General features: G+C 39.5%; 1 protein-coding gene across 5 annotated transcripts in view; it reads right to left on the bottom strand.

The window, feature by feature from the left end:
- The window catches only part of MYH9 (myosin heavy chain 9), an 82,654-nt gene that overhangs the window by 14,254 nt on the left and 46,931 nt on the right, over window positions 1-21,469 (bottom strand). For all 5 annotated transcript variants that reach the window (XM_081331416.1, XM_081331417.1, XM_081331415.1 and 2 more), the window contains exons 9-27: window positions 21,326-21,469; window positions 18,625-18,720; window positions 17,502-17,620; window positions 16,742-16,894; window positions 12,922-13,095; window positions 12,423-12,596; window positions 11,201-11,315; window positions 8,992-9,185; window positions 7,981-8,102; window positions 7,458-7,527; window positions 5,796-5,956; window positions 5,425-5,533; window positions 5,116-5,247; window positions 3,492-3,698; window positions 3,080-3,217; window positions 2,422-2,545; window positions 1,412-1,583; window positions 803-1,015; window positions 380-524 (exon numbers count right to left, since the gene is read on the bottom strand). In XM_081331416.1, coding sequence (XP_081187542.1) covers window positions 380-524; window positions 803-1,015; window positions 1,412-1,583; window positions 2,422-2,545; window positions 3,080-3,217; window positions 3,492-3,698; window positions 5,116-5,247; window positions 5,425-5,533; window positions 5,796-5,956; window positions 7,458-7,527; window positions 7,981-8,102; window positions 8,992-9,185; window positions 11,201-11,315; window positions 12,423-12,596; window positions 12,922-13,095; window positions 16,742-16,894; window positions 17,502-17,620; window positions 18,625-18,720; window positions 21,326-21,469 — 2,762 coding nt within the window. The remainder of the gene's footprint in view (window positions 1-379; window positions 525-802; window positions 1,016-1,411; window positions 1,584-2,421; window positions 2,546-3,079; window positions 3,218-3,491; window positions 3,699-5,115; window positions 5,248-5,424; window positions 5,534-5,795; window positions 5,957-7,457; window positions 7,528-7,980; window positions 8,103-8,991; window positions 9,186-11,200; window positions 11,316-12,422; window positions 12,597-12,921; window positions 13,096-16,741; window positions 16,895-17,501; window positions 17,621-18,624; window positions 18,721-21,325) is intronic.

Raw genomic sequence — 21,469 nt, 5'->3', positions numbered from 1 at the left:
ACCATTTGTGCTTCCTGCCTGCTCACAAATGTCTATACAAATAAAGCAAACTGAAAATATTCTGCAGATTTACGAGTTACAGTAAGAAAATAATATTTATACAATACCCAAAATACCCATTCTCTCATAGGTAAAAGAAGACAATCTTTTAGCTTGTCTAATTACCATCCATCCTTAAATCAAGTATCACTCTCTGTTGCTTTTCAGATATTGAAATGAGTGCCCCATTTTGAAAAACATTATGCTACAGCTTCACCTTTAAACTCCACTGCATCATTTCTGAATATAATTCAGGTAATGGGCAATATATTCTAAAAACTGCAAACTGCATCAGGATATTTAACTAATGAAAAGATTTCTTTTAAAAAAAATTACATACTCGTTTAGTTTGCTCTAGCTGTTCGGCCAGCTCTTCCACCGCCTGAGCATGCTTCTGCCTCATCTCCTGTATCTGAGCCTCATGAGTTTTTGCTTCTTCATCCAGAGTTTTCTTTAGAATAGTCACTTCTTGCTCACGCTTTGACCTATCAGAAAATAACAAAAGACCTCTGTTAGACAGAAATTAAGAAAGTTACATTATTTGTATCCCAAAGTTAATAACGAGACCAAGACTCAGCACATAAAAGAGCTGCCCAGAGTCACTTCTTGGTATATAAATTGGATAGATGGATAGACAGACAATGAATATCTGAAGGAATTGCATAAAATAGCAGTTTTCAATTAGAAAAACTGCAAATCTTAAAACCCAATTGGAGAATCTGGTTTTTTTTAATGTAGTCGAGAAGCAGATTATTACAATCACCTGAGTTCCTGCTGTGCTGCAGTTGAGTCTAGGGTATCCTCTAGCTCAGTCTTAAGAGCCTCAAGCTCTTCACCCAGATCCCTCTTCTGCTTCTCTGCTTTGTTTCGAAAAGCCCGCTCAGATTCCAAGTCCTCCTGCAATTCTGTAATTTGGGATTCAAGTTCACGGATCTTCTTCACAGCCATGTTCTTCTGCGCAGCCTCCTCTTCCACCCTGCACAGTTCAAAGACACAAACAACATGCTGCATTATTTCATATTTCTATACAGAGAAATTATCTTCTTCTACACATTTACCTGGAAGAAAATCCTTTTGAAATCACTAGAATTTACTTCTGAATAAACATGTATAGAATTGTATGGTAAAGGAAACTGCTATTCTAACATGTTATTAATATGTGAACTTGTTACATCTGTAATTGGATACTATTTGAAATGCTTAGTTTTATTTTTCCATACCAGAGAAAGTATCAGCACTAGCTAGTTTGAGAAAGCTAGCTATGCTTTAAACTGATGCCAACTGATAAGTCATAAGAGGTCATGACTATTTTCTTTGAGCTAGAGGCCTGTTATCCCCATCCACCTCCAATTAGAAATACAACTGGGCTCACCTAGCCAAAGCTGCTTGAAGCTCTTCTTCTTTTTTTGCCAGCTGCATTTTGAGTTCTGCTATTTGAGCTTGCAGTTCAGCAATTTGATCGTGCAGATCTGTGGAGTCTCCCTCTAGTTTTCTGCGAGTCTTTTCCAATTCTTGACGCTGCTTTTCTTCCCGGCGTAATCGTTCTGAAGGAAACAATAGATCTGATGTATCTCGGATTTCATAATACTATTCAAATACACAAATAGCCAAAGTGTGCCAACTTACATTTATATGTGGCAGAGATGATGGCCTATAGCACAATTCCCAGTTCAGGCTTCCACATTAAAATTAAATTCAAGAATTAGAAATATCACCCTTGGACCTTTTTGGGTTAATTCATTCCTCTCCATAAAGCATCAAGGGTAAAGCAGACATCATCATCTTTATGGAGATGGTGGAAAACCATCACTAACATTCTGAATGTTGGAATGATACTCAATTTTGAAAATGCTAACCCTTAAGCCAGTATTATTAATAATTACAGACATCTATATTTCAGAATTACTAGCTATATCAGAAACCCCAAGATTCAGACACCACTGTATACACAAGAAGAGAGATAATGGAGGAAAAATTAAACTAGCCCTTCTTTACTTGTCTATTTTAGACATTGTTTTTATTTAGAGCACAGTTTGCCTGAGTGTGTAGGCTTCGACCAATCAGCCACTGAATGGTTCTATCTGACTGATCAATATGTCATATACAAACCCTCTATGACTGTGACATTAACTCTTTGAGATTCAGTCTCCAATAAAGATCTAACTGTTTTTGTATGGCGAGTTAGAAATTCTGAGGGAGAGAGGCTGAATAAACCCATCCCTTAGAGCAGACATGTCAAACTCGCGACGTCACATGATGTCGCACAATGTATCGGGACGGTTTTGCCATTGCTGGCAATGAGGTGGGCACGGCTTCTGCGTGACACGTCCGGCCCGTGGGCCGGCAGTTTGGCACCCCTGCCTTCGAGGGTCTTCCTCCTACCTTCCAATTCTGTTATTATAGCTTCATGTTTGTTCTTGAGTTTAGCTAAACTCTTTGATTTTTCTTCTTCCTCTGTCAGGTTAGTCGTGAACTCTGCAATCCTGTCTTCCAATATTTTCTTTTCCTACAAAACAAAGTGTGCATGATAAAAACATAAATCCTTCAGGAAATCATGGTGATAAGTGATAAGTTATTTACTAAATGAAACTTTTAAATGAAATTAATTGCATCCCAGCTGTTTCCTAGCAATATACTGAAATGCCTCAATAACTGAAAATCAGAAATATGACATAGTCACCATAATTTTCTCAATCAAGTATGGATTACTTCAGGGGTCAAGGGCATGTATTTTATTTTTAACACATTATACCACTAACATCAATGGGATCAAAAATTTCAGACTATTGGGAAGGTTATGTTTTGATAGGGGTTGTGAGAAATTACAGGCATTTAAGATCCTTCCCAAATACCAAATGGATTAGGAATATCAATTGTTCTGTACAAAGTTATCTGTATTAACAACCTCCAGAAAGAGATATTTATTTATACGGTACCAGAGGTTGGCAAAGGAAACTAGAAGTAACATAAATTCTCACATTCATGCTGAAAATGATAACAGTGTGCTTTATCTCTTTTGCCATTTCACCATATGATTTACCTTGGCCAATTTGCAGTTCTGATCATCAAAGACTATCAAGTCTTCCTCCAGTTTCTTTATTTTTGCTTCAGTGGTAACTTTTTCCAGTTGTAGTTTTTGCCTAGCACTTTCTTCTTCTTCCAGTTGCTCTTCCAGCTCCTGCACAAATAAGGAAAAACATTGGCATAAAGTATCCAGGCCAGCCTTAGATTCTGCTATTCCTTTCTAAGAATTATAAGCCAATCTTTTATTCAACAGCTAGGATGTCTGAATGGAAAAATAACAAAACCAATAATGGAGGCATGACTTACAGAGCCCACTTTTGTCCATCGTCCAAATTTTGCCCTCTTTGTTATACTTTCTTCTTTCACCTCCATGACTACATCAACCATTAGTTATTGTGCTATGTCAACACTCCTGTTCTGCACATTACCTGAATGTTTTGATGCATCTTCTTTTTCTCCGTTTGTAGATGCTGGCACCGTTCCTCCTCTTCCTCCACTCTAGCTTCCAAGTCATGGCATATCTCCTCCAGCTCTTGTTTTTTAGCGGTCAAGCGGGCTCTGATCTCCTCTGCCTCAGCACAGAGCTCTATCTCTGCTTGTAACTGCTCTTGCAACTGCATTTTCTCTGTCATGAGCTAAATGAGAAAGCCACAAGCCAAACAATTTATAATTTTGCTAAATAGCAGGTTGTATTCACACCATGGATGGATGATTTAGTATGTTTATTATCCATGTCATTAGCGTAGTAGTGTAAATTCAAGTATTTCCATTCCTATATTAATGGATTTTAAAAATCAGAAGCAAAAACTTTTAAAATAACGTAACAGAAAAAGTAGCATCTTATTTCATGGTTTACTTCACTGGCCTACTCAATTTTCTTTAATAATTTTATGTTTTATATGTTATTCACGTGCAGTTTACATTGACCCATATCAGCAGCTATTCTAAGCTTCCATTACTTCCTAGAAACAATTTTGTCCTCCATTTTAATATGATCCTTGAAACTAAACTTTAAACGCTCTGTAGCTGCACAATACTATCTGCATTTTAATTCCTGTATGTGCTGTTTCTTATTGCTAACTCCTTAGTCTGTCAGTCACACATTTCTCCCTGCTAGGAGAGGTACAGAATAGTTTAAGGTGAACACCAGCTGACATTCAAAAGCACTCCACAGGAGGAGTGCTTTATAAAAGGGCAAACTAATAATCTGTCTGCCCTGCATGAATCAGGTATAGACTGTTCCAAGAAACACCTGGACCTCTATTATTGTATACAGAAGTCTATATTAGGGAAACACATGCATGCAACTTTATAAAGTATTATATATATATGGGAGGGCAAGTGGGAAAATGGTACCACTCCATTCCAAACGATAGACCATCCTATGAAGAAATTTACTTCCCTCCTTCACATATCATTTAAATGTAAATAAAAGAAATACGTATTTTACATGATGCTGCATCTATAATGAAAAGTATTCTGTGATCAGATTCTGCCAAAGAATTGAGGCCTTTGAACTCTGGTGCTGGAGAAGACTCCTGCGAGTCCCTTGGACTGCAAGGCGATCAAACCGGTCAGTCCTAGAGGAGATCAATCCTGACTGCTCTTTAGAAGGCCAGATCCTGAAGCTAAAACTCAAATACTTTGGCCATCTAATGAGAAGGAAGGACTCACTGGAGAAGAGCCTAATGCTGGGAAAGATTGAGGGCAATAGAAGAAGGGGACGACAGAGAATGAGGTGGCTGGATGGAGTCACTGAAGCAGTAGGCGTGAGCTTAAATGGACTCCAGAAGATGGTAGACGACAGAAAGGCCTGGAGGAATGTTGTCCATAGGGTCGCGATGGGTCGGACACGACTTCGCAGCTAACAACAACAACAACATTCTGTGATCGTTACCAAACATTAGAAAGCAGCAGCAGAAGCCATCCATTTGTGACTATTCAATCATTAATGTGAAACCTAGGTTCATAGAATGCTACCAAAGTCAGTTATAGTACTTTAAAAGTATGAACAAGTAACAAAGAGGTACATCAGGCTAGCCACTTATTCACCTGTGTATGAAGAGTTTCCATTTCAGTCAATCTGTTTTCGGCAGCCACCTGCTTTTCCTTCACCTTCATCAATTCTTCTTCCTTGGCCAGCATTTCTTCTTCTTGCCTACTGACTTGCAACAATGGCTTTACCTGCAGAGAGACAATTTCAGGAGTAAGCTGTTTCACAGTTGCAGATTTATCGCTGGAGAAGTACTTGGCCTAATCTGTACAAAGCTTAAAGACAGCACAGAGTAACTAGTGAAGAATGGATGCCTATCTAGCACTGTGGCTGACCTTCCTATTACTGAAGTTTCTTCCAAGTCATACCTTTGTAAACAATCGCCACCACTGCCAGTTGCGAAGCTTTAAATAGGCAGCACAGTTCCTCTGCAGCACCTTCATTGCTGTTAATTGTTGCTGGCGCTTGGCAAAAGCTCTGAAATGGGGAAAAAAGAAGTGACCTCAGATTCTTCCGTGCTTACTAATTAATAGAGATGTCACAGCATTACACTTTCCCTTCCCCATCCTTGTGTTTAATTCTCAATCCTTTCCTCTGCTCATATATATGATCAGATTCCATTTACCTACCTTAAAAGATTTTGTTTGCAATTTTCAAAGATGCCTAAATTCAGAATACCAGTGATTTGTTGCCATTGTTGACATTAATGAGAAAAGATTGCACATTACTGTATACATACTTTCTAGCTAAGTAGCCTCTACAGCATGCCTGGAACCCAATGATGACATCCGTGATCTTCAAGTCTCTTTCTTCTTCAAGGTGAGCAAGGACACCTGCTCGGAAAAACACTTTGCTCTGTCCAATCCGATAAAGATTTGGGTCTAGCTCTAAAGCTTTGATCTAAAATGAAAGAGAAGAATGTATGTTGTCAATATTGAAAAATGTATTCATTTATCATTTCTTCAAACTCAGTCTTTAAACAAGTAAATTGGCAAATTCCTTAAAAAAGGGGTTTTAGGACATATAATCTTCTGTTCTGAAACTGTCAACAAGTAGAACATATACCTTAAAACAGCTGTTTTTTTTATTTTTAGAAAAACGAATAATTTTAGAAATGAATCATGAGCAATAATGAGAGACTCTGCTCATAGTCACCCATGCCCTCTCGTTTGGACAACCCCAACACATTCTAATGGGGCTGCCTTAAGAAGCATTTGGAAGCTGCACAAGCTGTAAATCAGGGGTGTCAAACTCAATTTCATTGAGGGCCGCATCAGCATTGCGGTTGCCCTCAGGGGGCCGGGTGGGTATGGCCAGGGTGGGCGTGGCCTACTGGGTGGGCGTGGCTAGAGTGCGTATGGCCTACTGGGTGGGCATGGCCAGCTCTACATCGTTGGCATCAAGGGTGCCTATGAGGGCCTGGGCAGGAGTGGGACAGTTCTGGGGGACTCTGGTAGAAGGAGGGTCTCTGGGCCAGGGCCAAGGCAGTGGGGGGCCTTCCCTCACTGTTTCCAGGATGGCTTCGCGGGCCGCATGAAACCACTTCGCGGGCCGGATCTGGCCCCCGGGCCTTGTGTTTGACATGTCTGCTGTAAATGGTGCGGGCTATTCAGCATATATAACATCATTCTCCAGAAGCTGCATTGTTACCAGTGTTTTTCTGGATGCTGGTTTTCACTTTTAAAGCCCTCATGGCTTGGGACCAGACTACATGAGGGACTGTCTTATTCCAAATGATTCTAGCCATCTAATCTGGTCTGGCAGGATGGGCATGCTTCAGGTCCCATCAGTCAAGGAATGTCAGCTGATGGAGACTAGGTGATGCCTTAGCCCCTGCCTTATGGAACATTCTCTTTCTTACAGGTAAGAATGGCTTTAACCCTGTTGGCCATTCAAAATCTGGCTATTGAGTAATGGCCTGGGCTCCTTAGTGTGTGAAGAGGCCTATTTCTTGGTTATATTGACACTGACTGATTATAATATTTCCTGACTACTATTTGTATTTAATTCCTTGTTTGTATTGTGTTTTAACTCTTCTGTTTTAATGATTGTTTGCCGCCCAAAGTTACTGGTTTGAGATTGATGGCTACACAAAATGAATGAATGAATGAATGAATGAATGAATGAATGAATGAATGAATGAATGAATGAATGAATGAAACCATTAACTGGGATTAATTCAATATAAAATATTACTTACATTTTCCACAAGCTGGGGCCCTCCAGATTACTTTAAATGGTCATGTACGTAGGAAGTTTTATTTTCTCTGGAATGCATCAGTTGGGAGGACTGATTTAGAAGTTTTAAACATTCAAGTTTCAGAGTATGCCAGATAATGAAGGACTGAATTTAGCTTCTCCGGTGTATTTCTTACAACTTAATTTCAAACAGGAGACTTACCATGAGCACACAAGCTTGTTTTCCATCCATGAAACCTTTAGGAATGGCATTTGGAGTCAAGATCTCATATCTAGAAGGAAAAATAATATAGTTCTGTCATTGTATTCAAGGCATGAAACATAAATTAGGAATAGCAAGACTTTTTTCCAATGGAATTCTGGGAAAAGACCCAATTTTTAATTCCAAAAAAGTGAAGCAACCTTGTTTGTTGTTTTATCAAAAACATGTCATAACTGATATATTACAGCTTTTGGAGTCATAATAGCATAAAAAAGACATGTTAACAGGATGTGCCTGTAGGTATGATCCTGCTTATACCTTCCCCACCAATGGGCACTCAGTATTCACTTATCTCTAACACTATTAAATGCTGAACAGAGATTCTATATTATTATAGAATGAACAACAAACTATTATTTAATGCAGTAGCCAAGGCATAGTTTCATCTAAGAAATGAACACAGAAGCCAACAATCTTGAGTTAATAATCCACCATACAATCTGAAACTGTAACTCAGTTTTACCTTTGTCGGAACTCCTGGAAGACAACTCTGTTAGGGAAACCTTGCCGGCAGATACGGATCCCTTCCAGGACTCCATTGCAACGAAGCTGATCCAAAACCAAGTGTGCATCCAGTTTTCCAGCCTGTGAAGAAAAGACGCATATTAACAGAATCTCTTTATGTCATATGGTTACCAAGATACTGCAGCCAAGTATCTATACTGCGTATTCCATTTTATATCTGTGACTAAAATCATACTAAAACATCAAAAGCAGATTACTGTAATATGTATTAAAATGGGCCTCCTTGAGGGATGAGACAGAACATATGACTTTGAGATAGTTTCAATAAATTTACTTTCAGACCCAAATTAATGTGTTTTTCTCAGTTGTGATCTTTTTTCTATTAACAGTTTCATCACATACTGACAAAGTCAAACATCCCTCTCCCCCCACCACCTCCACACTTGCGCCCATCTGGGGGCTTCAGGCATGAGCAAATAGCTGAGTTTCTTCAATTGTGACTTTTTAGTTAGCAAACTACCTCTCTGGGTTCCAGTATCAACTGCCTTCTGCTGGATGAAGAAAACATGTCTCTTTTGGACATATTTTTTTTAAAAAGAACATGTATTTCAGCAACTAAAAATGTATGGAAAATATTACTTCTTGCTCTTGCTACCAAATTTTTTCTTGCTCTCTTGATTTAGAATTCTGTTCCTCAGCTTCATACATTTTATGTGCATATGTATATGCCATTAGCTACTGTCATACAAAACTTTGCAAGGCTATATTCAAGTAAACAGAGATCTTGTCTGATATGTATATTCACTGTTTCACACAGAAATACTTTTGACATTTAGTATTCCTTCTAGAAATTTTGGGAATGGCAACTACGTTGAAAACAGAAACACAATTATAAATATGTCAAAAATAATACCAATATTTATAGTCCTCATTAAATCACTTCTAAGGTTCATATATGGTCCATATATGATCTAATGATACTTCTAGTGTTCAAAATGTTGGATTTTACCTTCTTTTCATGATTAGGGATGATGCAACGGACAAAGTTGGGGTTGGTGTTCCTCAGAGTAGCCATCAGTTTGGCTAGTTGTTCTTTATACAATTGTCCTACTGTTCGGAACATGCCTTTCCTGGTTTTAAAGGCTCCAGGTAATGCTGAATCTGAGATGCCAGCCACCTGATCCAATCCAACTATGCGGTCAACTGTAGGAAATACACAGGACTATTAGATTGTTGTCCCTAATTTTCATGATTGAATACATAACTTAACAAGGATTCAAAAAGAATTTGCTTCATCTCTTTATAGATATAGAACTCTGATTATGATTTATATTGGAATAACAGCAACAAGAGAAAGCAAACAGTCACCAACGTACAGGTTGGATCCATCTCATGCCTGACAGATCCAGCTGGCAGGTTAAACTGCAATATTAGGTCAAGGAATAATACAGAATTTGAGACAACAGGGTTTGCTTTAGTTAAAATATTTTTACCATGATTGCTTTAACAAGATGCCAACAATGACTAAAATAAAGTTTGCCTTTCAAGGTTAAAGGTTTTTTTTTCATCCAAACCATTTGAAGTAATGGTATCAAGTAATTCAAAATTATGACGAACAGTCAAACGTACGCTTATCACTGGGGAATAAGTCCATATACTCAAACAGGTTGAAAAAATGTCAAAAGCAATATGTTTAAATTTCTTCTGTAGCACAAACCAACTTATATCACTACAATAATTGTTTAATATGTAGAATTTATGAAACTGTAGCCAAACATTCCAGGTGGTATGGAGAATACATTTTAGCTGATGTATGCATAAAGTATTTCAATACTACGTATAATGCTATTGTACTAAACAACCAAACCTGTTCATTTATTTATTTAATTTTGTTGCTGGCAATGTACCAGGATGCTAAGATGATTAGAAGAATGTATCATGCACTGACTGTTTTAGTAGGAAAAAAGTAGTTTTAATAGAGTTAGTCAGGATGATAGGCATCATAGCAGACTGAATCTTTTGGAATTGGACAGATTAAAAAAATGGAACTAATCAAATCACTGACAGATGATAGCAGCCAAGGCAACTCTTCTGTTCTCAATCATATGAGAAAACTTATTAAAATCTATAATAGTACCTGAAGGAAGCCTTTAGGTTGCCAATAGTGAATTGAGGAAATGACAAGAAGCATGATTCATATGGCTTGATTATAAAATTAAGATATTACTTTTTTCTCTTAAAAGTAGCTATTCAATTGAATCAAGAGAAAGAAAGTTCTCAAAACTGATGTAAAATAATGATAATTGTACTATCATTCAGATCTGGCCAAAATGCTCTTTGGAAGAATTGAAGTCCAAGTAACTATTATTTAATTTTTCAAAAAAAAAGAAATTTATCAAGATGATCAGCTATATTCTTTTGACCAGTAACAGTAGTTCTTAATAGCCATTAATGGGTTTCATGGGTTCTTTATGCACAGAATGGTCAGATTGGAGCACATATGGTTGCCAGTCTTAATGGTGTCACTGACCTCATAATCAGTATTTAATTATTTCAAAACAGAAAGAGATTTAAGATATTATCCATATATTCCTTTGTTCTATCTGCAAGATCACAACTTGCTTAAAAATCAGTTTTTTCAATGTTCAAGAGGAAGCTACTAGCAAAAAGCAGAGGAACTGAATGAGACAGACAAGCAGAAACAGGAAAAATAGGAAGATTTAATGGAAGCATTTCTTGCATGGTTCTAGAAGGAATCACACACAACACAATAGCTGCATTGCTCAGTCACCTGGTTCTAGATGAAGAATAGGAAAATGTTGATAGAAATAGGCTCTCTGAACGTTCTGTATCTCTGCAACAGAGACGTCAAAGAAAAACCCAAGAAAAGAGACAGTAATAGTAAGATTTAAAGCAAGAAATATTCTGGAGAGCAAGATATCTACGAACACTGGAATAGGAAAAAATGTCTTGTAGATTTTTGATCCCAAACTTGTATGGGGTGTTGTGAGGGACATATTCTTCAATGTTATTCTGCTGCCCAATGGACTGGAAAAGGGTCAAATTTATTTCAGTAACAGGAGAAATACCATATTGTCAAACATTTTAAGAGAAATGAAAATGGCAACTGTCAATTTTAAGAGAAGGTCGCTTAAACTCATGCTTCAAAACAAAGGACAACACCTAAAGAAAACAAGAAAAGCAATATGATTACATACCATCTTTCCATAAGTCAGATACAAACTTATCAGAGGACTGGTGTAGCAAAGTAGCAACGTTATCATTGAGAGGGTCCATGTTCTTCATCAACCACTCATCAGCTTTGTAATCAACCTAGACAAGACATTTGTTGCCGGTATTAAATACACATTGTCAAATTGCCTCAGTAATGTATAAAGAGACAAGGTTATAAATCTCTCTGTTTTGAGATTAAACACTGATCTAAATCCACTGCACAAACAATGAAGTCTATGTGAATTCCCTGTTGTTGTTAGTTGCGAAGTCGTGTCCGACCCATCGCGACCCTATGGACACCGTTCCTCCAGGCCTTCCTGTCCTCTACCATCTTCTGGAGTCCATTTAAGCTCACGCCTACTGCTTCAGTGACTCCATCCAGCCACCTCATTCTCTGTCGTCCCCTTCTTCTAGTGCCCTCAATCTTTCCCAGCATTAGGCTCTTCTCCAGTGAGTCCTTCCTTCTCATTAGGTGGCCAAAGTATTTGAGTTTTAGCTTCAGGATCTGGCCTTCTAAAGAGCAGTCAGGATTGATCTCCTCTAGGACTGACCAGTTTGATCGCCTTGCAGTCCAAGGGACTCGCAGGACTCTTCTCCAGCACCATAATTCAAAGGCTTCAATTCTTTGGCGCTCAGCCTTTCTTATGGTCCAACTTTCACTGCCATACATTGCAACTGGGAAGACCATAGCCTTGACTATACGCACTTTTGTTGACAGGGTGATGTCTCTGCTTTTTAGTGTGCTGTCTAGATTTGCCATGGCTTTCCTCCCAAGGAGCAAGTGTCTTTTAATTTCTTGGCTACAGTCCCCATCTGCAGTGATCGTGAATTCCCTAAAATCCCTTAAAAATGCTGGGAACATCAAGTTAATAATATTAATCCATTAATTAATAATAATTAATCCATAAAAGTCATGATTCACCCAGCTTTCTGCTATTCCAAATGTAGGCTCACAACATGTTTTAACCATTACCCTGAGAAAATAAGAAGGTCTCATGACTTGTTTCATGGCAGGATTTTATATTGGTGTTCTACCACAAAAAATTGTGGTCCATGTGCTTCTTATTACCTTGTGGGATAAGTGCTTATGCACCCTCTACCGCTATTGAAGAAATCTCCCCTCCTCAAAAAATATCAATCAGCCTAGATTACTGTAACTGAAATTTTAGAAGCATTTTAGTTTCTCTTTACACCAAGAGTACTTACTCTGCCAGCATAGTGTATAATGCAGAAGTCAGCTTTATCTTTCAGCTGTTTTGGTTTTTGGAATTTAGGATGAGAGCCTTGCTCCTGCACCACTTTCTCCACAAAGCTTTTGTCTGTAGCCTTTGGAAACCAGCATTCTTCATCCAACAGGGCCAAAATGCCAGGAGGACCAGCCTAATTTTAAAAAAACACCGTTAATAAACATTGCTGCCAAGATTTCACATTTCAGGAGAAAAGGCACAAATATTATTTTCATGTGTAGTTAGGGTGGCTTCCTCTATAGGTCAGAGCTGTTTTTCAGCGATTCTTTCCCCAAATCTTGCCTTAATTTTTCATGTTTTCCAACCTAAGGTGTTTTACAATTAAAATAACTGAACTCTACAACCTTAACATTTATTCTCCATCCCACCCTTACACTATTTAACATACACAACAAGAGCTGGGTCTCCTTTAGTGCTCTAGTTACTCTCTGCTAATAATAACAAGATGCCTAACTCACTGGTTTTTCTATAAGATCAATGCAAGGCTGCAAGTCCAGGCCAAAGTCAATGAAGTTCCACTCAATGCCTTCCCGTTGGTATTCTTCTTGTTCCAAAATGAACATGGTGTGGTTGAAGAGCTGCTGCAACTTTTCATTGGTGTAATTAATGCACATCTGTTCAAATGAGTTCAGCTATTGCAGATAGAAAAGAAAAAACATTTTTAAATTATTAACTGTTGCCTATTAGCACATTCAGCAAATGATTGCCAATTCCCATTCTGTTCTCTTTTGTTTTGTCTACAGAAAGACAGCATTATTTTACATGCTTACCCGTACTTTTTTTTTTTACTTCTGGAAACAATATTATCTTATCACCTACCACCATTCAATCAGGAGTAATATATATGCTTTTTCATTCCCCACAATCAAGGTTGTCATTTTTATTGACAAATTATTTCATAGCAACAAATCTATCCCCAAATGCAAGATTTCTGCTATAAAATGAATTTTTTAAAGCAAATAATTCATTTTTCTTTAGTATACTAAATCTCACAAACACAATCCCCCAGAAAAGCAACATCCACTTTATTTTTACATTTTAAAGCAAATTCATCCAGTTTCTTTAAAAGAATTATTCCTTCTGGCGTTCTGTCCGCACCCGTAAATATTTTTTCCTTTCTCTCCAAGATTAAAGAAAACAGGTATCATAGAGGCATCACATCATAGTGCTTAAAGTTAATGAAGGTGGGCCTCTTTACCATTTCAGGAAGGATTGGAGACAACATGGGCTAGGCTGTATTGAAATATCCTCTTACAATCTGAGACCATAAAAATATAAAGATAATTCAAATGAGTTCTTCAGGTAACACTATGTAATTTATGATTCTTTTATGCTTCGGCCTAGAGCAGGGGTCGGCAACCTGAAACAGTGAAAGAGCCACTCGGAACCGGTTCCCTCACAAAAGAAAAAACTGAGAGCCGCAAATAAGGGCGCCCATGCACGCGCATGCACAAAACAAGAGGCTTGACAGAACAGTGGAGCCTAAGGGGAGACATGCAGCCACCCTGCCCCCTCCGCTCTCATTCACTCGCCTTTGCTTGGAAAAGCTTCTCTCTCGCTCTCATTCACTCATGTTTTGTTTCCAAAATCTTCTCTCTCACTCTCTCATTCCCTCACTTTTGCTCTAAAAAGCCTCTTTCACACTCTCATTCACTCACACTGATCAAAAAATGTTTCTCTCTTACTCTCATTCACTCACCAACTCAAAAGGCAAGCCGCGGCACCTCCATTGACTTCCATGGGGACGCTTGACAATTAAAACCACTCCCGCTACTGCTGCTAACTTTTTCACTTACTGCTTGGTTCCAATTTAACCCACAGAAACAAATCCCCGTGCCGGCCCCCATGGCAGCAGTGAGCCCCAAGGAGCGGGGCGGCCCAGTGCGCTCGTGGAGACGCTGGTGTTTCTCCACGCCTGCTTATCAGTGCGCACGGAGAAATGCCCATTCCCTCTGCTGAGCCATCCCAGTTACTTCCCTGAAGCACCTCCATATCTCGCAAGGGCGCACAGGGAATCCGTGTTTCTCCACGCGCGCTGATCAGCGTGCGTGGAGAAATGCCCATTCCCTCTGCTGAGCCGTCCCAGTTGCTTGCGTTGCAGAAGGCAAGCATTTGGAATGAAGATTCGAGATTCAGCCTTCCTCCGTGCCCGCTTATCAGCGCGCGGGGAGAAATGCCCATTCCCTCTGCTGAGCCATCCCAGTTGCCTCCCTGGAACACTATCTTGCAAGGGTGCACAGGGAATCCACATTTCTTTGCACACGCTGATCAGCGTGTGTGGAGAAATGCCCATTCCCTCTGCTGAACCGTCCCAGTTGCTTGCGTTGCAAAAGGCAAGCATTTTGAATGAAGACTCGAGATTCAGCATTTCTCCGCGCCCGCTTATCAGCGCGCGGGGAGAAATGCCCATTCCCTCTGCTGAGCCGTCCCAGTTCCTTGCGTTGCAGAAGGCAAGCATTTGGAATGAAGACTCGAGATTCGGTGTTTCTCCGTGCATGCTGATCTCGCCCTCCTTACAGTCTCCCTGTCTTTGCTTCAGCTTGCTTTCTGCATTTGGGATGAAGACTGGAGACTAGAGAGAGGGAGATTGTAAGGAGCGCGAGATCAGCACTTTCTGCATTTGGGACGAAGACTCGAGATTCGGTGTTTCTCCATGCATGCTGATCTCGCGCTCCTTACAGTCTCCCTCTCTCGAGTCTTCATCCCAAATGCAGAAAGCAAGCTGAAGCAAAGACAGGGAGACTGTAAGGAGGGCGAGATCAGCATGCATGGAGAAACACCGAATCTCGAGTCTTCATTCCAAATGCTTGCCTTCTGCAACACAAGCAACTGGGATGGCTCAGCAGAGGGAATGGGCATTTCTCCCCGCGCGCTGATAAGCGGGCGCGGAGAAATGCTGAATCTCGAGTCTTCATTCCAAATGCTTGCCTTTTGCAACGCAAGCAACTGGGACGGTTCAGCAGAGGGAATGGGCATTTCTCCACGCACGCTGATCAGCGCACGTGGAAAAACGCGGATTCCCTGTGCGCCCTTGTGAGATATGGAGGTGCTTCAGGGAAGTAACTGGGATGGCTCGGCAGAGGGAATGGGTATTTCTCCGCGCGCACTGATAAGCAGGCGTGGAGAAACACAGAAACTCGAGTCTTCATTCCAAATGATTGCCTTCTGCAATGCAAGCAACTGGACAGCTCAGCAGAGGGAATGGGCATTTCTCCATGCGCAGGAGAGGTCTGTTAGGGAGGCGGTGGTCCGGCATTGTTTACCTCCCTCGTGTGTGTGTGTGTGTGTGTGTGTGTGTGTGTGTGTGTGTCGGACCTGCGGGGAACTGTTGGTAGAGGTGGCCGTCCGGCATTTCCCCCCCCCTCCTGTGTGTGTGTCAGGCCCATGGGCTCGACACACAGAGAGACGCAAACACCAGACTGCTGCCGCCTCTACCAGCTGTTCCCCGTGGGTCCGACACACACACACACACACACACACACACACACACACACACACACGAGAGGGGGAAAAATGCCAGACTGCTGCCTCCCTACCAGCCATTCCCCGCGGGTCCGACACACACACACACACACACAAATGAGAGGGGGAAAAAATGCCAGACTGCCGCCTCCCTACCAGCCGTTCCCCATGGGTCCGACAGACACAGAGAGAGACAGAGAGGGAGAGAGAAAAGGGGGAAAATAAGGAGGGGATCTGGCAGCACCCAAGACTCCATATGCTGCTCAGAAACACCACCACCACACCTGCATGCCCCATCCGACCGACCCACTACTTACCTTTCCAGCAGTCCTCCCGTCTCTTCCTCCGCTGCCGCCATGTGCAGTCCAAAGAAGAAGAGGTTTGTGGGCAGTCCCACAAACCAAAGAACTTCAACGAATCAATTCAAACTTCACAAGTTTTTTCTTTTCCATGAGAAGTTTGAATTGAGTGGTTGAACTTTTTTAGTCCCTTTTTTTTTGGACTGCACATGGCAGAGGACTGGGAGCCACAGGAGACAGCTGAAAGAGCCGCATGCGGCTCCGGAGCCGCAGGTTGTCGACCCGTGGCCTAGAGCATCCACTCCAAGTCCTCACTTATTTAGGCATATATTAACTTAACTCAAAAATTTTGGTTCTTCAAGCAACAGAGAATTTAATAGAAAGATAATATGTTAAATTCCTACACCTCAAATATTTTGTTTTTATAGAACTCAATTTATATCCAGTTACTAATTTAAAAATGGATCAAATATGCTTCCTTCATGGAGATTTTTAGATTATCTTCCCTTTCACTTACTTCAAAGATTTCAAATCCAGCAATGTCAAGGATTCCTATGAAAGAAGCTCCCTGCCTCTTTGTCTTGTCCAATGCCTTGTTGATGCGCATCACCAGCCAACGGAACATGCGTTCATATGTAGCTTTGGCCAGAGCTTCTATAGCAAAATCAGCCTGAAAAAGGGTAAGAAGTCTATTGTACATTCCAGATAGCAAAAAAAACAACAACAAAAACCCTCTCATCCTTCAATAATGAATTTACGGTTACACATCTGAATGTCTGAGTGATTTCAATTCCTTCCAATCCTTCTCTACACGCAACATCGAGATCCTGTTTGGTGTAGTGGTTAAGGTACTGGCCTAGAGACTAGGAGACTGAGTTCTAGGTCCTCCTTAGGATGAAAGACAACTTATATTTAACAGCATTATCTTTAGTGTTGCAGTCATAGATTAATTAAGATGGCCAGCCAGGTTCATTCTTTCTGTTTACTTTTCTACATCTAAGTGACTTCTTTCTACCTCTACTTCTGCATAACACATAAGATTTGGGCCAATCATAGATCAATTTGCCAAGTTCAAATGAAAGAACCAGTCAGTTCTTGTCCAGTTGCCTATAAGCTATTAAGAAGAATATTAAAAAACAATTCAATCTGTTTCTGAAGATGCGGGTAATATGTCAGGATATCAGAAAAGTAGACCATGGCCATTCATCTTGAAAACTCATTGCTACCTGATTAATGTCAGCTGAGAAAGCTGACATCATATATTGTATAATACATACTTGCTCTTTAGTCTGAGCCTTTTGGACATAATCTCGGCCCACTTTGATGCGAGGGGTGAGAATGCCTCTGGTGAAGTCTGTAACACTGATTCCTAGAAGGTGAGAAACTTTCTGAGCAGCTACAAGAGAGAAAGGCAAAAGGAGATACTTAGTATTTTAACTTCTTATACTGTATTCAGAAAAGTTGAATACTTGCAGCAAACTCTCCTAGTCTCTAATGACAGCCAGCACATCTGGGAGACTAGAACTGAACAGAAAGGATTCATTCATAAAAGGTTACAAGCAATCCGTATACATCCTCCTTTCCCAGAAAGAGAATTGTATCTATCAAGACCATTTCAGATTGAGCTACTTCAATGAAGAACAATAATTTCTAATCAAAAATATTATGCTCAAATAGCAGAAACCATGGTCTTAATACAATACATATTCATATCCCCCAAGACATGAGCTTCATATCTGATGGTAGAGTCCAACTGTGGCATTTAAACCTAAACCATTGGTTTAAGTTTAGTTTTGGTCTAAACGTGCCTGCAAGCAAGATTAATTGTTCTTGGCTCCCAAATATATATCAACTCTTATAACACAAAATAAATTTCTGAAAAACATTCTACTGCTATAAGGGACCCACGCATTAAAATTAAGATGACTTTTAAAGCAGGGGCATCTTCAGCATACATGGAAACCTGAGAAAAAAGTAGAGCTATTCCAATAAATAAGCGAGAGGTGTTGTACTCGTGAAAGGTCCAAAGCATTTTTTACAAATAATTTTTAATGAATGTGTTGCCTGAATAGAGAACTGATTCTTGAGGATTTTTGCTGAGAACTTCTCCAATGGAGAATTATCTCTAATTTTATTTCTGTAAAATGCTTACAGAATATTATCTTCTATTCATTAAAAACATTCAGGCAGTTTGACATGGAGAATTCAACCTTAACCTTTCAGTGTTTGGAGAAAAATACCAGCTGATCTCATTTAATGATGAGACAGCCATAACAACCATTTAATAATACACCCAGGGCAATTCCTCATTGTTTTTAAATGTGCTCAATTTTACAATATGACCTATACAAAGAAAAGAAAGCATCACTCCCTAATCCATATCTAGGAAAATGTATTTACCTGTATTGTCTGGCATGGAAGCCTGATCTGTGTTACGTTCTTTCTTGAAAATAATATTCCCAAGCTGAAGAACACCAGAAATAACCCTTAGCAGTCCTGGGGTGGGAAACAAAACAGCAATACAGATTTTAAATCTGCAAATGTTTCATTCTCTTGATACAGTTATACCCATGTGACCTGTTCATGGTAATTCCATTCCCCTTCCCATTCTGTTTTATAGAATAGAATTGAATTCTTTATTGGCTAAGTGTGGTTGGACACACAATGAATTTGTCTCTGGTGCATAAGCTCTCAGTCTACATACAAGTCATAGTGATAATCACGATCATAAACAACATGAAAATACATTCATCATAAATGTGCTAAGCTTGTAAGCCGCCCTGAGTCTTCGGAGAAGGGCGGGATATAAATGGAATTAAAATAAAAAAAAATCATAAAATACAGCACTTCATCATAAATCATAAGATGCAGCACTTAGTGATAGTCATAGTATACTAGCTAAGCAAACAACATAAATCATACTAGGATACTAAAAAACAATACAAATTGTAAGATAAAAGCAACAGAGTTATAGTCATAAGAAGGTACGGATAGGTAATAGGAATGATGAGATGTATCATAGTAATACAACTTGCATTTTGTGGCAACTGAGCAGCCTCAGCAGATTGTTTTTGCAATCCACCCACTTCTTAGATCCCATCCTTTACAAAATTTTGTTCTTTTACAATCACTGAGATTTTTCTAGGCCTATTTCAACTTCTATTCTGCAGACGTTTAACAACAAATGAAAGCATTTTCCTTTCAATAAAAAACACAAATTGTGAATAAAGAAACTGAGGATTCAACAAAAGAAGCACCTGTGCTACCCCCAAAGAACAGGAAGTGAATTCTCCTATGCCTCATTTATTATGCAAAATTTATATTTCCAATATAGAATTGCAGTTATATAGCTCCCCACAGGAGGTACTAGTGAGCAGTTTCTAATAATCTCTCTACAAAACACATTCTAAGATAGAAATAACAAGACCTTATTGGGACATTTTCTGCATGATTAGCCAACAGATTAGTTCCATTTTCCTTTAAACAAATACTATTTAAGATGGGTAGAACTTTTAGCCTAAATGGCTTCCATATGTTGCAAGTTTGTCTGTTTGACTAATGCAGTACCTAATGCAACTCAATAGCTGAAATATGGCAGAAATGGAAACATGTCTTTCCATGTGAACATCTCAAACTTTTACTAGTATGCAGCAAACACTAAATAGCTATTAAAGAGTGACAACAAACCTAGAGTTTTAGCTATGCTTTCAAGAAAACAATAAAAAGTTTGCAGTACCCAGTCCACCACATACAACATTCAATTTTCTGTCTTATGAAAATAATAATTATAAGGCTGCCTAAATGTATATTAGGGACGCGGTGGCTCAGAGGGTTAGGACGCTGAGCTTGTCGATCTGAAGGTCGGCAGTTTGGCGGGTTGAATCCCGAGTGCCGCATAACAGAGTGAGCCCGTTACTCGTCCCAGCTTCTGCCAACCTAGCAGTTCGAAACCACATAAAAATGCAAGTAGAAAAATAGGGACCACTACGGTGGGAAGGTAACAGTGTTCCATGCATCTTTGGCGTCTAGTCATGCCGGCCACATGACCACGGAGACGTCCTCGGACAAGCGCTGGCTCTTCGGCTTTGAAACGGAGATGAGCACCAGCCCCTAGAGTTGGAAACGACTAGCACGCATGTGCGGGGGAACCTTTACCTTTACCTAAATGTATATTGTGCTACTTTTTATTATTAATCTTGTATTAGTTTCATGGTTAATTCTCATGCCTTAAACAAAATCATAGATGTTTGATGAAAGGACCAGATAATAACAAGCAGGGCTTCAAAAAACTGTGGTGATTTTTATCTCCACAGGTGAGTCACAGGGAGTACTGAAAGTAGTAAACCAGGTGAAAAGTTTAGAAATGAGAAGAACCCCACTAAAAATAAGCAGTTTTGTTGCCAATCTACAAACCAATTGTAGAGAAATGTGTGTTACTTCTTATACTGGGCATCTGTTTATTTTATTACTGTAAATTATTTTATTTCTACATTAAACCTAATCCCCCACGCCATGTTTAAACGAAAACAGATAACATATTTTAATTGATTTCATATAAAGCTGTATTCATTGTTTTCTATTATTCACTTATTGATACTTGATTACTTGTAATTGTTCCTATTTTTTCAATTGTAGTAAGTCTAGTGATCATTGCATGATATAAATATGGATAGTCCACAACTTAAAACAGTTTGTTTAGTGACTATTCAAAATTACAATGGCATGGAAAAAAGTGACATGACTATTTTTCACATGACCGTTGTATCCTCCTCATGATCACATGAGCAAAATTTGGATGCTTGGCAATTGGCTCATATTTATGATGGCTGCAGTGTCATGTGATCACCTTATGTAACTTTCTGAAAAGGAAAGTCAATGGAAAAGCCAGATTCATTTAACAACCATGTTATTAACAGAATAATTGCAGTGATTCACTTAACAACTATGGCAAGAAAGACTGTAAAATGGGACAAAACTCGTTTAACAACTATCTCACTTAGCCACAGAAATTTTGGGCTCAAATGTGGTCGTAAGTTGAGGACTACCTGTATATAATTGTCACAACACTTATTTTTCTGGACCTGTTTCTAGAATTCCTTACCCATCTGCTCATCTTCTGGAATACCCATTATCCTCATTGCCTCCATTGTCTCCTGAAACATATCCTTGTCTTGCTGGCCCGGAATTGTAACATGCCCATTGGAAAGGAAACGGTATTTATTGTAGGGCTCTAAAAGCAAGTCAT

This window comes from Vipera berus (genome assembly GCF_964194415.1).
Source record: "Vipera berus genome assembly, chromosome: 6".
Classification (NCBI taxonomy): Eukaryota; Metazoa; Chordata; class Lepidosauria; order Squamata; family Viperidae; genus Vipera; species Vipera berus.
This window is presented reverse-complemented; position numbering and strand designations above follow the sequence as displayed.